The 18,239-nt window shown below is 36.4% G+C and overlaps 1 protein-coding gene across 2 annotated transcripts in view; it reads right to left on the reverse strand.

The window, feature by feature from the left end:
* Window positions 1-294: 294 nt before the first annotated feature.
* SRFBP1 (serum response factor binding protein 1) overlaps window positions 295-18,239 on the reverse strand; it is a 61,477-nt gene continuing 43,532 nt past the window's right edge. The window contains exons 3-6 of one of the 2 annotated variants that reach the window (XM_059888400.1): window positions 10,004-10,085; window positions 8,326-9,037; window positions 6,752-6,789; window positions 295-1,591 (exon numbers count right to left, since the gene is read on the reverse strand). In XM_059888400.1, coding sequence (XP_059744383.1) covers window positions 1,407-1,591; window positions 6,752-6,789; window positions 8,326-9,037; window positions 10,004-10,085 — 1,017 coding nt within the window. In that variant the 3' untranslated portion in view covers window positions 295-1,406. 2 annotated transcript variants of the gene reach the window in all.

The raw sequence follows: 18,239 nt of genomic DNA on the forward strand, positions 1-18,239 counted from the left end.
CCTGCAATTTCCAAACCTGCAGTTGGTGTCAGAAGTGAGCAGTCTTGTGTGGCTTCTTTCTTCTAACTTTGTAGTCAAACCCTAACTCCTTGAAGTTAGGGTTAGAAGTGTTGGGTCGATGAATAGTGCGCTCAACCTCATGGTTTAGCTAAATCTGGGTAGGGACAGAAACATTATTTTTCAACTTTCTTAGAGTCGTTTTTCATAATTAAACTTTCAATTCAAATTAATTTCAATGTGACATAATTTTGTATGTAACTGTAAACAAACTTAAAAGAAAAAACAAATTTTGCATTTAACACAGCAAAAATAATTTTATTTCCGTATAACCTCTTGAATTCTACTGCTTTAGTTATCTAAACTCTTTAAGCATTTGAAAAAGATAAAAATGACTTTCCAGAGTTCCTGAATTCCTACCACCAGAAAGCTTTATTTCATCATTAATAGGATCAATGCATAAAAACATAGAATTTAGTTAGCATTACTTAGTTAACCAAGAACTTGAATTTCTCCCAGTAGCAAGAAGTGAAACATTTGAAGGGATTTTTAAAATTCTGTTTTCCCTTTAAATAACAGTACTATGAAATATAAAGCAGTCCCATCTTCAGTGAGTTATAACCTCTGCTTAGCTATCAGTGAAAATGCTTCTGTAATTATATCTCCTTCAGAATTTGCTCTTGTAAATTCCAAACCTATGATTCCTCAAAAACTGTTTCTATAAAGAACACATGTCTAGTATGTTATATATTTATGATTTTACACAAATTTTATATGCAGTAAAACCAATTTTTGGTTGGTTGCCAACATTTGAACATGAATGCTGCCCAAATAACTAAACATAATTCAGAAATCCAAAAATTTCCTTGGAAACTATTTTAAACAGTCAAAAACTAAAAAATTACAAATAATTAAAACTATAATAAAAACTAATATTTACTTATATAACTTATTATCTGTATACCCATAATAAAAGTTATCATCTTAGTTTTGCTAACAAGAGTATCTTCCAGTAAAAATAGTCTGTTTTAAATAGCTACACTTTCCTCATATTTTTGCATTATTATTTCAAATATCACTCAACATTTATTTTCAAAGTAACGAAACACAGAGCTGACCTAGTGAAATACACTTCGTGATAAAACCAAATGAGAAAATGTGAGATAGCTATCATCTCAAAATTCTTTTATAGAGGGACAGCAGTCTAGACATATTTAAAATTAAGTATGTACTTGATCAACAGAAGCTTAAACGTACATGAACACACGTAAAAAAATAAAGACAAAATCAACTCATTTCTATAACCCATTCAGAGACTTACTTAAATATATATTTTAATAATGAGCTAGTTTAAAAAATAAGAAGAAAATCAAATTTAGACAGAGAAGTTAACAAAAATATAGTACTGATCAATCATCAAAAGTAATTTTTTTCCCCTGAAACACAGCAATTTTGGATTGCTGTTCTTTTCGCCGCCGGCTTGCTTCCCATGAAGGATGAAGAGGCAGCTGTGATTTCTGTTTTGTATTTTCAAATCCTCTTTGTGCTTTCTTATTAAACTGATTCTTGTTCTGAGGTTCAATGTGCTGAAAATCTGTAGGAGAAAACAAAATTAATGAAAACTAAGTCTATACATAAATAGCATAGAAGACAAAAACATTTTATCTTCTCAAACCAGTATTTAAGGAAGAAATTTAGTTTTACTTAAGTAGAATACCTCATACTGTTAAAAAATCTAAGCCCTACTGGGAACTTTGAACTTGAAATACACATATGGCCAGTGATTTTGGGACACATGCTTTCTGTTGTCAATAAATGTTTGTTGCATGCCTCCTAGTATATGCTGTTCTATCTTTTTACATTGACATTAAGGAAACAGTCCAGACAACACATAAGGAAACAAAATTTTAAAAGTGGAGTATTTTGTATTTTTAAAGGAATATGATTCATTGGCATATGATATCTGTGTGTGGAGCAATGCAGCCAGAAAACTCACGTTTTAACTAAAATATTGAATTCAACAGTGTGGATAAGTGAGCTGTTTAAAGGGCTATTAATTGATTCCACTCCCTTCTGTTACTGAACAAAAAATTTGTGACTGCAAGGTAACTGCTATATCTACTCAAATTTAAGACACTGTTCTTTTTGACCATAATATAAGTTATCCACCAAATATGAGGGTGGCAATTTGTAATCTAGCTCTTACCTCTTTCATTATGAGAAACTTCTATTACATTATTTTGAACAAAGTACTGGGAGACATACGGGCCTGGATGGACTGAATCAATGCACATTTATAGGATCAGAAAGACAAGGCAAAAAATTTAATACCGATTTATTAATCAGTCCTAGGGGTGCATAATTTCTCCACTGCTAGTTAGCCATCATTGTCAAGAAGCCTTTTAAAGATCTTAAAAAGTGTCATAATGTTATTGAAACAAGTGTACAATTGGGATAAATTTCCAAAGATCACTGCACACAGATTCAAAACATCCCATATCTTGTACAAATCACATGTGCTCTAGAAATCTGTTATAATACTCCAAGAGTGCCTATAGTGATAAAGAGTGAAGAATGAAAATGTTAAATGAAACCATTTCATGTAACTTAAAATTTGAATAAGATAGTATTTCTAAACTGGTATGTATTTTAATAACTATGTAAGGCATACTTGGATGTGAAAATAAATGGATAAATTAAATATCATAAATTTATAAGCTAAGTAGAAACAAAAACACGTTCTACTTATGCCTTCTCATTAGGAAGATGTGGGAATTTTTTAATTTGCAGCTATTCCGTATTTGTGAATATAAGGCCACGTATTTCCCAATGACTTTATACAGTCATTAAAATAACATGAAAATGTGGCATGGGTTTTGCAGTTCTGTAGTAGGTAGTATGGCACCCCACTCCAGTACTCTTGCCTGGAAAATCCCATGGATGGAGGAGCCTGGTGGGCTGCAGTCCATGGGGTCGCTAAGAGTCGGACATGACGAGCGACTTCACTTTCACTTTTCACTTTCATGCATTGGAGAAGGAAATGGCAACCCACTCCAGTGTTCTTGCCTGGAGAATCCCAGGGATGGGGGAGCCTGGTGGGCTGCCGTCTATGGGGTCGCACAGAGTCAGACACGACTGAAGTGACTTAGCAGCAGCAGCAGCAGTAGGTAGTAAGGAAATGATATCTAAGGCTGCAAGTGAGTATCCTATGTGTCACAAGTGAGCATCCTATGTGTGAGTATCCTATTTGTTAGTGAGTATCCTATGTGTTAGGAAAAAGTAAAACTGTTGTTAGTTAAAACTTGGGAAGCAGGCTACATGCTTATGGAACTGCAGCACAAGGTTAAGTGTCTGGAAAGAATAAAAAGATTAGTGTACTGATGGCTCTTTGGCAAAGTACTAAAAAGAAAAAGAGAACAGTTCAAAAAAAACTGGCCAGTTCACAGGCAGATACAAAAGGGAAAAGAGGGTACAGATATTGGGCATTTAAGGTTTAGAAAAGCCTTTGGACTCCAAACTGTGAGAGATAAGACTGAGAAAGATTTTAAGCAGTAATGACCTACAGAGATGTAGCCCTGTAGCAGAGCTAAGAGTAAAGGTATGGCTCTCTCATGAATGCAAAGAAGAGAAGCAGAAGGCAAAGGAGAAAAGGAAAGATATACCCATTTGAAGCCAGAGCTCCAAAGAATAGCATGGAGAGATAAGAAAACCATCCTCAGTGATTCATGCAAAGAAATAGAGGAAAACAACAGAATGGAAAAGGCTAGAGATCTCATCAAGAAAATTAAAGATACCAAGGGAACATTTCATGCAAAGATGGGCACAATAAAGGACAGAAACAGTATGGACCTAACAGAAGCACAAGATACTAAAGAAGAGGTGGCAAGAATACACAGAAGAACTGTACAAAAAAAATCTTCATGACCCAGATAACCGCAATGGTGTGATCATTGACCGAGACCCAGATATCCTGGAATGCGAAATCAAGTGGGCCTTAGGAAACATCACTACGAACAAAGCTAGTGGAGGTGATGGAATTCCAGTTGAGCTATTTCAAATCCTAAAAGATGATGCTGTGGAAGTGCTGCACTCAATATGTCAGCAAGTTTGGAAAACTCAGCAATGGTCACAAGACTGGAAAAGGTCAGTTTTCATTCCAATCCCAAAGAAAGGCAATGACAAAGAATGCTCAAACTACCGCACAATTGCACTCATCTCACATGCTAGTAAAGTAACGCTCAAAATTCTCCAAGCCAGGCTTCAGCAATACGTGAACCATGAACTTCCAGATGTTCAAGCTGGTTTTAGAAAAGGCAGAGGAATCAGAGATCAAACTGCCAACATCCATCGGATCATGACAAAACCAATGAATTCCAGAAAAACATCTGCTTTATTGACTACACTAAAGCCTGACTGTGTGGATCACAACAAACTGTGGAAAATTCTTCAAGAGATGGGAATACCAGATCAGCTTGCCTGCCTCCTGAGAAATCTGTATGCAGGTCAAGAAGCAACTGTTAGAAATGGACATGGAACAACAGTCAGTCAGTCAGTTCAGTCGCTCAGTGGTTTCCGACTCTTCGCGACCCCATGAATCGCAGCACTCCAGGCCTCTCTGTCCATCACCAACTCCCGGAGTTCACCCAGACCCACGTCCATCGAGTCAGTGATGCCATCCAGCAATCTCATCCTCTGTCATCCCCTTCTCCTGCCCCCAATCCCTCCCAGCATCAGAGTCTTTTCCAATGAGTCAGCTCTTCGCATGAGGTGGCTAAAGTACTGGAGTTTCAGCTTCAGCATCATTCCCTCCAAAGAAATCCCAGGGCTGATCTCCTTCAGAATGGACTGGTTGGATCTCCTTGCAGTCCAAGGGACTCTCAAGAGTCTTCACCAACACCACAGTTCAAAAGCATCAATTCTTCGGCGCTCAGCCTTCTTCACAGTCCAACTCTCACATCCATACATGACCACAGGAAAAACCATAGCCTTGACTAGACGGACCTTTGTTGGCAAAGTAATGTCTCTGCTTTTGAATATGCTATCTAGGTTGGTTATAACTTTCCTTCCAAGGAGTAAGCATCTTTTAATTTCATGGCTGCAGTCACCATCTGCAGTGATTTTGGAGCCCCCAAAAATAAAGTCTGACAGTGTTTCCACTGTTTCCCCAGACTGGTTACAAATCAGGAAAGGAGTACGTCAAGGCTGTATATTGTCACCCTAGTATTTCAACTCATAGGCAGAGTACATCATGTGAAATGCTAGGCTGGATGAAGCACAAGCTGGAATCAAGATTGCGGGGAGAAGTATCAATAACCTCAGATATGCAGGTGACACCACCCTTATGGCAGAAAGTGAAGAAGAACTAAAAAGCCTCTTGATGAAAGTGAAACAGAAGAGTGAAAAAGTTGGCTTAAAGCTCAACATTCAGAAAACGAAGATCATGGCATCTGGTCCCATCACTTCATGGCAAATAGATGGGGAAACAATGGAAACAGCAAGAGAGTTTATTTTGGGGGTTCCAAAATCACTGCAGATGGTGACTGCAGCCATGAAATTAAAAGACGCTTGCAAAAGCGTCTGCCTACAATGCAGGAGACCTGGGTTCGATTCCTGGGTCAGGAAGATCCCCAAGGAAATGGCAACCCACTCCAGTACTCTTGCCTGGATAATCCCATGGGTGGAGAAGCCTGGTGGGCTACAGTCCATGGGGTCGCAAAGAGTCAGACATGACTGAGTGACTTCACTTTACTTCACTTGCTCCTTGGAAGAAAAGCTATGACCAACCTAGACAGCGTATTAAAAAGCAGAGACATTACTTTGCCAATAAAGGTCCATATATTCAAAGCGATGGTTCTTCCAGTCATCATGTATGGTTGTTAGAGTTGGACTATAAAGAAAGCTGAGTGCTGAAGAATTGACGCTTTTCAACTGTGGTGTTGGCAAAGACTCTTGAGAGTCCCTTGGACTGTAAGGAGATCCAGTCCATCTTAAAAGAAATCAGTCTTGAATATTTATTGGAAAGACTGTTGCTGAAGGTGAAACTCCAATACTTTGGCTACCTGATGCAAAGAACTGACTCATTAGAAAAGACCCTGATGCTGGGAAAGATTGAAGGCGGGAGAAGGGGATGACAGAGGATGAGATGATTGGATGGCATCACCAACTCAATGGACATGAGTTTGAGTAAACTCCGGGAAGTTGCTGATGGACAGGGAGGCCTGGGGTGCTGCAGTCCATGGGGCCGCAAAGAGTCAGACTTGACTAAGTGACTGAACTGAACTGAAATCAAACAGACTCAATATTACTGATAAGTTCTGTCTGTATCTTTCCTACTGGCAGAACATAGAGAGTTAAAAAAACCACCTAATAAAAAAAAACAAAAAACTATACTGATAATTACAAGATGCTCTATTTTCATTTCTGTGGGCACAGAATTTATTCAGACTACTAAGCAACCAGGCTTCTCTGGTGGCTCAGTGGTTAAGAATCAGGAGACACAGGTTCAGTCCCTGGCTCGGGAAGATCCCCTCGAGAAGGAAACGGCAACCCACTCCAGTATTCTTGCCTGGGAAATCCCATGGACAGAGGAGCCTGGCAGGCTACAGTCCACGGGGTCACAAAAGACTCAGACACAAAAGTCTCAGACACGACTTCATGACTAAATAACAAGTAAGCAACCAGAGTTTTTCTTCTTTCCTCTTTGGAAAGGAACTGCTCAACTGTATGTGGAAGTCAGGTAGTTATTAGTACATACCCATGGTTTTGCTTCTTGGAACCTGTTCTCTGTGATTTCTAAAAGAAGAAAAACACCATTAGGATATTTAATATTGAAACAAATCTTCTGACTTTAAGAAGACAACATAATAAGAATGTTGATAAAACTCACTTTAAAAACTATCATGCTCCTTTACCTCCCCCACTAGAAACAATTAAAAAATTATGAAAACCCCATGTTTTAGCTACATCAAAGGTTTGTTAGATCCCAATATCACTATGGGCTTCCTAGATGGCACTAGTAAAGGTGGTGAAGAATCCACCTGCCAATGCAGGAGATGCAAGAGAAATGCGTTTGATCCTTGGGTTGGAAGATCCTCTGGAGTAGGGATTAGCAGCCCCGTTTAGTATTCTTGCCTGGAGAATCCCATGGACAGGGGATGCCGATGGGCTACAGTCCATAGGGTCACAGAGTCAGACGTGACTGAGCGACTGAGAGGGTCACAGAGTCAGACGTGACTGAGCGACTGAGCACAGTATCACTACAGAAGTATGTAGGAATCTTTCTCTCAACATCCTTATCGTGACTTTTGGCTATAAAATATCCTGTCTTGGTTACCTTGGATGCTTGAGAACTATCTAGACAAAGAATTTCAAAAATTTTCTTACTGGAACAATGAATCACATGTAACAAAAAGTAAGTTAACAATATTGGGGAAAAGAAAGGGATAGTGGTGTGTAATTTTCAAGTGAGGAAAAAAAATAAATCTTTCGAAGGCAGAGTTGGGAGCTACAAGGACTAATTTAATAATTTTCAAGGCTTCAAAGATGGTTTATGTGTCTTTTCCATACTCTTACTTTCTGGGAAAATTTCAACATCACTTTTTTTGTTTTATTAAAAATTATGCCTAACCTATTTATTATAGAAAAAGTTTACTGAAGAAGATAGCTAACCATGATTTTTATTCTAAAATGTAAAGATACCGCCTAACATTAGAATTACAAATGAAATTAAACCTATTGATTTACAACAAAACAGCTGAAAAAAGCAGTGATTACAGAAGGGATAAGGATGACCACCTAGTATAAGCACCACCAAATAGAAAGCAGTCTGGAGATACTTGGTGTTAGGGCAAGCAAGCAGCCTTATATACTGAAACAGGAAAATGTTTAAAACAATTGTTTTACAATAATGCTCTAGGTCAACAAGAGAAAAAACAAAACAAAACAAAAATTCACCAGTCTTTTCAGAAAGTTCTGTTTAGAAAGTGAAATACATGAGACATTTTCAAAAGTTTTCACCAAAAGTTAACTCAAAAGTTTCAAAACTTCAATAAGTGAAGGAATAAACTTAAATTAGCTAGATATTAAATTAGATAAATTATTTATCTATCTCATTTTCTGATGAGGCTGGAAGAATTTGGCTTTATCATACGTATATTTGAATATATTACTCCAATATAAAGTTGGAGACGGCCAAGTCTAAAGACAAATTCTGTACAAACTAGAATTATGTATGAGAGATAGCCATGTCAATGTCAGGGTGTGTAGCTATTTCATACCTTTCACAAATTAAGAATTAATAATTATTTCAGAATGAAAAAATATTCTTACCTTTCAAGGCTCTTAGATCCAGATAAAGACTGGAAAAACACTGATTCAAACCTCCTTGCCTCTGTACGTGGCTTGTTTTTATCATTTTGTAAATTTTGATGGGTTTCAAGTATACCTTCTTCAAGCAACAAGTTTTTGGGGGGGTTTTGTTCCTTATCTGAAAAACGACAACTACTTTCCTTCTTTCGTGCCCGTTTGACTTTCCCAATGAAGAAGTCATCACCACTATCACTATCCTCAGACATGGAAGACTGTTTGTAAAACCTTTCTTCTGTGCTATCATCAAAATATTCCTTCTCTTCTTCATATAATTCTTCTCCATCACTGTCAACATCAAGTGAGCTACTGGACTCTTTCATTTTTTTGGTTTTACTTAATGCTTTCATTTTGGGGTCAGAAGGTGTCTTCTGGGATGCTGAGGAAGCTGGAGAATCTTTTCCGGAAGGCTTTGATAGAGAATTTGGGACATCCATTGCTTTGGGTCCATGATCCATCTTGGCTATTTTTTCTTTTGAATTATTTATCGGTTTCTTTGCCAATATTTTGGCTTCCTTCTCTTTTTGTTCACGGATAATAGTTCCTTCATGCTGTAACTTGCTGGCATCATCATTTGAACACAAAGTGTCCTTGGAATGATTTTCTTCTGAAGCACTGTTTGATGACTTAACTTCAACAACATTTTGTCTTGCATCTTTAAAGGATTTGACAGCAGCTGCAAGAGAAACAGCACATGACTTGTTTCAGCACTGAAACAAATAATAAAAAACATCACTGTTTTAGTACCATATTTCTTAAATTATTTGGAAATACTTAACAGAATGATTGGAATTTAAATTACATATATATAATAGGTGCAAATTCACAAAGAACTCTATTAACTTTTAGAAAACCACAACACTTATGAAATGCTCAGAGATATCCATTTTAAATCTCTAAAATTAAATTTATTCTTCCATATATGATGTTAAAAACAGTAAAAACTTCACTGAATATAAATGAATAAAATTTTGCAACTTTAATTTCTATAGCAATAATGTATTAATACAATTTCAGGGTACTATAAATTGTGCTTTCAGGCATAAAAATAATTATCTTCTAATCTGTGTCAGAAGCATTTAGTTCTTTCATTGTATTTTATAATATACAAACATAAATAAAAATTATGTGACTGAATGGCAAGGTAAGTAATAATGTGAATTACATCAATATTTAGAAAGGGCTTGGTGGCTCAGTTGGTAAAAAAATCTGCCTGCAATGTGGGAGACATGGGTTCAATCCCTGGGTTGGAAAGATCCTCTAGAGGAGGGCATAGCAACCCACTTCAGGATTCTTGCCTTGAGAATCTCCATGGACAGAGGAACCTGGCAGGCTACAGTCCATGGGGTTGGAGAGTTGGACACAACTGAGTGACTAAGCACAGCAAAATATTTAGAAAGTCAGTTGTATTTAATATTACCATGAGTATTATCTATTTTAAGAATTTATAAAATTTAGAAAAAACACAATTTTTTAGATATAAAAAAATTTTCAGGTTGTTTCCTACATTTGGAAGCATTTGAAAAGACATTTATAATGTAAAAGATCCTCAAAAGTTAAAAAAAAATCATAAAAGTAAATAAATGAATGGCCATTTATTCAAATTATTTACTGAAAATGGCTTAAGTCATTTAATTCATACCTTTCAGCACATCTATTTTTTTCTTCAGAAGAGGGTGCACTGCTAGTCTAGCAATTGCTCTTTCAGCAGCAGTCGAATCAGGCTGCAAATTGAAATAATAAACACATGGGAATAAAAACTAACACTACTAAGAAGTGAATAAAATGCAACTCATAATTTTTAAAAGTTAAGAGTTAGGGAACAGAAATTTGTTAATATTCTAACTAGGTAATTCACCTATATAATGCATTCTAAAGATAACATGCTGAAAAAAATACTACTGTTCTTAACAGTTATAATTATGTAATCAATTAACAAATATTCTTTGAGTAATTAATATTGTTCCAGAATTGTGGTACGCATCATGTGTGATATTTTAAAAAATGTAATACAGATCCTGCAGTCAAAGAGTTTAAAAATCTAGTATAGAATACTAAAATAACATGAACGAATCAAGTAACATATTAGTACTAAGCTGGGTGATAATCCATGACTAATATAACGCCTGAAGTTCCATTTACTAGAGACCTAAAGTTACCAAATACTATATATTTTTATGTTGAATGACTAATACCACTATTTCATTCTCAGAACTTTTCACCAGTGCCTGGCTTATAGCCAACACTTTGTAGATGTTTGATGATGACCGAATGGGATTATATACATATAATGATATGTGTGTGTGTGTGTATGTGTACACACATACACAAACATACAGACACACACATACATAGTATTTATTCATTGAGAAAATTCATAGTTCAGACTACTTTAAATAAATATTATCTGTGGTTGAAACTTCCAAATTTCTACCTCAAGCTCTAACTTGATCTCCAGACTCATATATCCAACTACCTACTTGACATGTTAAAAGAAAATTCTGTGATTTTCTCCTGAAACTTTAAACCTTTTCCCATCTTATTAGATATAAGTTTAATTTTTCTGTTGGTTAAGGGTTAAAACTCATGATTCTTCCATTACGTTTCTCCTTTTTTCACAGCTCACAATAAATCCTTCAGCAAATCCTGTGATTTCATCTGCAAAATCTATCCAGAACCAGTCACTAATCACCATTTCTACTTACTTCCTTTGACCAAATCACCAACACCTCTCACCTGGACCAAAGCAATAAGCCCATAACTAGTCATTCTCCACTGGCTTTTGTTCTTCCACAGACTGTTTTCCATATAGCAGTTACAGTGAAGTTTAAATGTAACCAGATCATGCTACTTCCTTATGGGTTCTTTTGAAAGCTTTACTGCCTTCTGATGCTTAAGCTATCCTTTGCAAGTTCTTCTCTACTTGGCTGATCATTTCATTGTATTCAGGTCTCTGCTCAAATGTTATCTGAATTAACACAACACTTTTCATCACCATTTACTTCACATCACAAGAGGCAGGGACTCTGTCTTCCACATTCCTGTAGACCTAGTGCCTAAAACAATAACTGATAATAGTTGGTATTCAATAAACACTCCCTGAAGCATGTAAAAATTTCACTAGTGTGTGAGAGCAGAGCTATCAGCTTTAAACATCTTTATATTTACCCTATTGTTAATAGCCCAATAAGGCTATTTTTCCTCCCAGTCATAAACACAGATGAGTACCTAAGCGAAAGCAAGATAGTAGCTTGAAATCTATTCTGTATGGAGAATTTATCTAGGTAAAAATCACTCAGAAAACAACTTTAGACCTGATGCAAATCCTGTGCTAGGATCACTTGCTGCCTAATTACGGTTTTTATCTTGGGTCAAATGGTATTATCCTCAAGTTTGATACCTAACAAGAAACTGCAAACGTGATCCTAGTTGGAAATAGGAACAAGGGCATTGCAGATATAATTAAGAGGACAGCATACTGGTTTAGGATGGGGCTTAAATCTATTATGACTGGTGTCCCTATAAGGAAGACACGTGGATACAGAGACACAGTAGACAGCAAGAGAATAACACTGAAGTAAAGGTTGGAGGTAGCCTCCCACAAGCCAAGCTGGAAGAAGCTACTGGCTCCACTAAAATGAGGAAGGAAACAAAAAGAGTGAGGAAGGCATGGATATGAGAAATAGGAAATTCAGGCCAAAGAAATGCCCAGGATGGTGACAGGGGATTTAGATTTATATTTAGAATACCTAGTGTTACTAAATATCTTGAGAAGAGATTTCAAAAACCAATGAGGAATTTGGTTTTACATAGAGTACACAATCAACAAAATAAGCATAATAATTATAAACTATAAGTAGAAATATTATACAGAAAAACAAAAGTAATAAACATTCACTAAATGACTCATAGCCAAAGTAACATAATCACTAAATGTTCACCTCATCTAAATCTGACCCAAGCATATTAGGAAGACAGAAGAGATAAAGAGGGTACATATATGACACAGAGGCTGAAGGAGGAAAGAGATCTAAATCCTTGTAAACCACAGCAGGAAGTCAATAGCTAGTGCTTAAAATGTATTAATATAAACATATTGATGTGGGGGTATATTCCATAAGAATCAACTGTAACTGAAGGTGGGGGATGACCAATAGAGAACTGTCATTTCTCTCTCTCTCTCTCTCACACACACACACACACACACACAAATCTTGTAGAAGTATTTGATTTTCAAAATCAGTGGCTGGCAAACTAACTCATGTGCCAGTTTCTCACCTGCTATCTGCTTTTAAAAATAAAGTTTTATTGGAACATAAAACCAAATTCATTCATCTATGGCTGCACTATGTCACCGTTGTATTGTTCAGTAGTTGTGACAAAGACTGTAAGGCCTAGAAAGCCTAAAATATTTACAATATGGTCCTTTATGGAAAGAGTTAATGTCGCTCTATATTACATGCAAGAAGAATCTTCAGCGGGGATCAACCAAAAACTGATGAAAACAGAAAAAACATTTTTTTTTAAAGTGAGCTCATGATGTCTAAAACTTGAATTTAAAACAAAAACACTGCCCTGACAGTTTTGCTGCCAAATTGAGGCAATGGGTTATAGCCCTAAATGCAGTAAATGTGCTTCCTGAACTGTGATATACTAAGATATTCTGGCTTAGTAGAAACAATTTGGTGTTCAATGCAGAGGCACTATTCTTAATCCTCAGGACTGCTGCTGCTGCTGCTAAGCTGCTTCAGTCGTGTCCGACTCTGTTTGACCCCATAGATGGCAGGCCACCAGGCTCCCCCGTCCCTGGGATTCTCCAGCCAAGAACATTGGAGTGGGTTGCCATTTCCTTCTCCAATGCATGAAAGTGCAAAGTGAAAGTGAAGTCGCTCAGTCGTGTCCAACTCTTAGTGACCCTATGGACTGCAGCCTACCAGGCTCCTCCGTCCATGGGATTTTCCAGGCAGGAGTACTGGAGTGGGGTGCAAATTACATTTTCCCTGGGTAGCTACTAAAAATTCAATTCACTTAAAAGAAAATTCCTGATGATATATGAACAACTGTATCTGTAAAGCAGAAAAACTAGAAAGTAACTATTTTTATCATGTGAGTTAATTTCACATGTTTTAGATAAGAAGTTCTGGGAATCCAAAATAGATTTTGACTAATGTATTCATGTATAATTGTTCAAAGCTATATTTATTACTGTTTCCAAATCTCTGTTTTGACAACTTGCAAAGAGTTTTAACGACCTGGGCGTTTTTCTTTCCAGAGCTAGCTGCATCTTTCCAGTTAGTCAGAAAAAGTTTAAAAGAACAGTGGTAGTACATGCATATCGAGTGTAGACACTAAGTAACACCACCTTGATAAAAATCACTTTACTTTGAATTTACTTAGCAATGCTACTTCTGTTCTCTGGAAAATATCTCAGAGTAATCTAACTTAGTGATCCAATTTCAGTAAATTTTATTTAAATTAAAAAAGAGCCCTAGAATATGATTTAAAATTGTATAATTACATATGACTTCTAATAAATGAAGAGTTATTCTTATTTGTTACATATTGTTTAACTGTATTTTTACGCTGCAACCTTTGCAGTGGACTTATTTGGGAAGAATACCAGGTTATTAAGAAGTGAGATTGAGTAAAAAAGAGTCATTGTATTCCATAATCCTAGGGTTGGCATTCACACTAGTTGTCACAATTGGAGTTATACAGTATATTGCTTATGCACCCAAATGTAAACGGTGAATTCAAACAAAAACATTAAGGCTCGAGTCGACAAGTTACACAGGTCTATAAAACTAAGTAGTTACTAATCAGGTATGATTACATAACAATAAGTAGAATTACCTATATCACAGCTTTAGGTTTTGTGATTATATGCAATTTGTGTTTTTAAAGAAAACAATGATATCAGCAAATAAAATTTTTATTATTCTTCTGAAAGTACACTGTTGATGAGTAATTACTTTAAAATAAAGATATATAATGAATTCTCATTCTTTGTGCTTCCTAGCAAACAGCTAGTGTGTGATGACAAGCGCTGGTGGCTCAGATGGTAAAGAATGCAATGTGGGAGAGCCAGGTTCGCTCCCTGGGTCAGGAAGATTCCCTGGAGAAGGGCATGGCAACCCACTCCAGTATTCTTGCCTGGAGAATTTCATGGACAGAGGAAGCTGGCTTGTTGAGGCAGTGTCCAGTACTATAAGGCAGTGTCCATGTCCTTAACAGTAGCTAGGAGAAACAGTACTCCATTGGTAGGAATACAATTCTGCTTAAAAAAACATAAGGAGACGAATGAGTTTCTCTAATGGTTTCTCTAATCAATGGTTTCTCTAATGCCAATCCTTTCAAACTCTTTCAGAAAAAAAAAAATGAAGGGAGAACATTATTAAAGTACCAAAATTCAGCAACCACCACCCTGATCAGTCAGCAGTCATAAATTTCAAGGTAAGACCCTCCACCAGCAAAAAGAATACAACTTGCTGAAGACTCAGATGATGGCTAGTACTTTTCGGCAATGAAGTATTTTTAAATAAGGGTATGTACATTTTTTAGACATAATGCTATTATACACTTCATCGTCTACAGTAGTACAAACATGACTTTTACATGCACTGGGAAACCAAAAATTTGTGTACTCTTTTATTGTGGTTATTTGCTTTACTGAGGTGGTCTGAAATTGAACACCCAATATCCTCAATGTATGCCAGCAGTTCTTAAAATGTTTGATTTGGATAAAGTCTTAGTTAAAAATATCAAATTTTATATATTAGAGCAAACATTTAAATAAATTCATAAAATTCTCTAAGTAAAAAATTGTCAAATTTAACACTTTAAACTTTTCTTTAACTTTATTCTTAAGAAAGCAATTAGAAAGCATTTATTTAATTTTTTAAGTTCAAATTTTAACAAGAGATTAAAGAAGTAAACAGAATAGAGATCACAGATTTTATCAACAATTAAATTAACAGTATTGACTTGATTTCAAGACCACTTAGCCAGTTAGGAACAAGTGAGAACTCAAAGTCAGGTTTCTAAATTCAATCTAGTATTCTCAACAAGCTTTTCTCTCAACTATTTCAAATTGGGTCATTTTGTGACCCAATTCCAAGACACCCTCAAATCTTTTTGTAAAGAAATTAAATATAAACGTAAAAACAAAGAGAGGCTTATTAATCAAGTGGGCTAAGTTCATACCTTTGGCAGTGTTTGGGGTCTGTGCTGCAATAAGAGATGTCTACATTTTCCTTAAGGCACTGAGGTTAAGTGTAGGAACTCACAAGAGTAAGTACAACAGTCCCTGAAATAAGGGATTTCCAATTCTTTATCTAACTTCCTTACTTCTTTCCCATCCCTTTTCCTTCCTCACTTAAGTTTCTCTTTATATTTACAGATATCTATATATAAATAGATACAGCTAACAAAACACGTACACTAGAACAAAGTAATGCTCAAAATTCTCCAAGCCAGGCTTCAACTGTATGTGAACCGTGAATTCCAGATGTTCAAGCTCAATTTAGAAAAGGCAGAGGAACCAGAGATGAAATTGCCAACATCCACTGGATCATCGAAAAAGCAAGAGAATTCCAGAAAAACATCTGCTTTGTTGACTATGCTAAAGCCTTTGACTGTATAGACCACAACAAACTCTGGAAAATTCTTCAAGAGATGGGAATACCAGATTACCTTACCCCTGCCTCCTGAGAAATCTGTATGCAGGTTAAAAAGCAACAGTTAGAACTGAAGATGGAATAACAGACTGGTTCCAAACTGGGAAAGGAGTACGACAAGGCTGTAAATTGTCACCCTGCTTATTTAACTTATATGCAGAGTACATCATGCAAAATGCCAGGCCAGATAAAGCACAAACTGGAATCAAGATTGCTTGGAGAAATATGAATAACCTCTGATATACAGATGACACCACACTTAAGGCAGAAAGTGAAGAGGAACTAAAGAGCCTCTTGATGAAAGTGAAAGAGGAGAGTGAAAAAGCTGGCTTAAAACTCAATATTCAAAAAAGTAAGATCAGGTCATCCGGTCCCATCACTTCACAGCAAATAGATGGAGAAACAATGAAAATTGTGACAGACTTTATTTTCTTGGGCTCCCCAATCACTGCAGATGGTGACCGCAGCCATGAAATTAAAAGAATCTTGCTCCTTGAAAGAAAAGCTATGACCAACCTAGACAGCATATTAAAAAGCAGAGACATTACTTTGCCAACAAAAGTCCATCTAATCAAAGCTATGGTTTTTCCAGTCATCATGGATGTGAGAGTTGGACTGTAGAGAAAACTAAGCACCAAAGAATTGATGCTTTTGCACTATGGTGTTGGTGAAGACTCGAGCGTCCCATGGACTGTAAAGAGAACCAACCAGCCCATCCTAAAGGAAATCAGTCCTGAATATTCATTGGAAGGTCTGATGTTGAAGCTGAAACTCCAATACTTAGGCCACCTGATGCTGAGAAAGACTGAAGGCAGGAGGAGAAGGGGATGACAGAGGATGAGATGGTTGGATGGCATCACCAACTTGATGGACATGAGTTTGAGCAAGCTCTGGGTGTTGCTGATGGACAGGGAGGCCTGGGGTGCTGCAGTCCATGGGGTCTCAAAGAGTCAGATGTGACTCAACTGAATGACTGATACGTAAGTATGCTTTATTATGTGAAGGTGAAATCTTACACATAAGGATACAAATATCATCTCTTGAGGCTCAGAATCTTTCACTAATTTAAAAGTTTAAAACAAATGCACAAATAACTAATCCAAAGCAGAACGTGATAAACTTCACAGGAGAGACTGAAAATGTTGTGGAGGTTTATAGAAGAATTAAAATATAGTCAAACATCTTAAATTTAAATAAAAATATTTTGAAGCTTAAAAGCCTAAACAATCTCTATTAACAAATAGAGATTTGTTAATCTCTCTTCCACACCTGCAAGAAACAGTCATCACAATATTGGGAGATATGCAGGAAACCACAATTTTCCTTATTTGAAGTTGACACAGTGTTTGCCTTGGAGCATTCTCAGGAAACTGTGGTTTTCACACACCTCCAGTTTCTTCCATTTCTAATAAATTAAATCAAAAAGGGAAAACACCTCATCTTGGAATGGAAAAATTTTATTTTGGCATATGGGTATTTCTGTGAACACAAAGCATTTGGCGCTCAATTTTGAAAAGAATTTTGAGAATGTACATGTAAATATAAACAAGAGTCTAAAAGTGGAACAGCTCTCTTACATGCAATGTTCATTCCTTTGAAATGTTGTTGCCTTAGAGAAGAACTAACACCTATCTCTGCTCAAACTGTTCTAAAAAATTGCAGAAGGAGGAAAACTCCCAAACTCAGTCTATGAGGCCATCACCATCCTGATATCAAAACCAGACAACGATATCACAGAAAAGGAAAACTACAGGCCAATATCACTGATGAACATAGATGCAAAAATCCTCAGCAAAGTTCTGGCAGACAGAATCCAACAACACATTGAAAGGAACAAACACCATTATCAAGTGGGGTTTACCCAAGGGATGCAAGGATTCTTCAATATATGCAAGTAAATCAAAGTGATACACCATATTAACAAACTGAAAAATAAAAACCATATGATCATCTCAATAGATGCAGAGAAAGCTTCTGACAAAATTCAGCACCCATTTATAATAATAATAATAATAATAATTAAAAAAAACCTCTCCAGAAAATTTGCAAGAGGAACTTTTTACCTCAACATAATAAAGGCCATACACAAGAAACCCACAGCAAACATTACTCTCAACAGTGAAAAACTAAAAGCTTTTTCTCTAAGATCAGGAACACTTACCACTATTATTCAGTATAGTTTTGGAAGTCCTGCTGCTGCTG

The sequence above is a fragment of the Bos taurus genome, chromosome 7 (genome assembly GCF_002263795.3).
Source record: "Bos taurus isolate L1 Dominette 01449 registration number 42190680 breed Hereford chromosome 7, ARS-UCD2.0, whole genome shotgun sequence".
Classification (NCBI taxonomy): Eukaryota; Metazoa; Chordata; class Mammalia; order Artiodactyla; family Bovidae; genus Bos; species Bos taurus.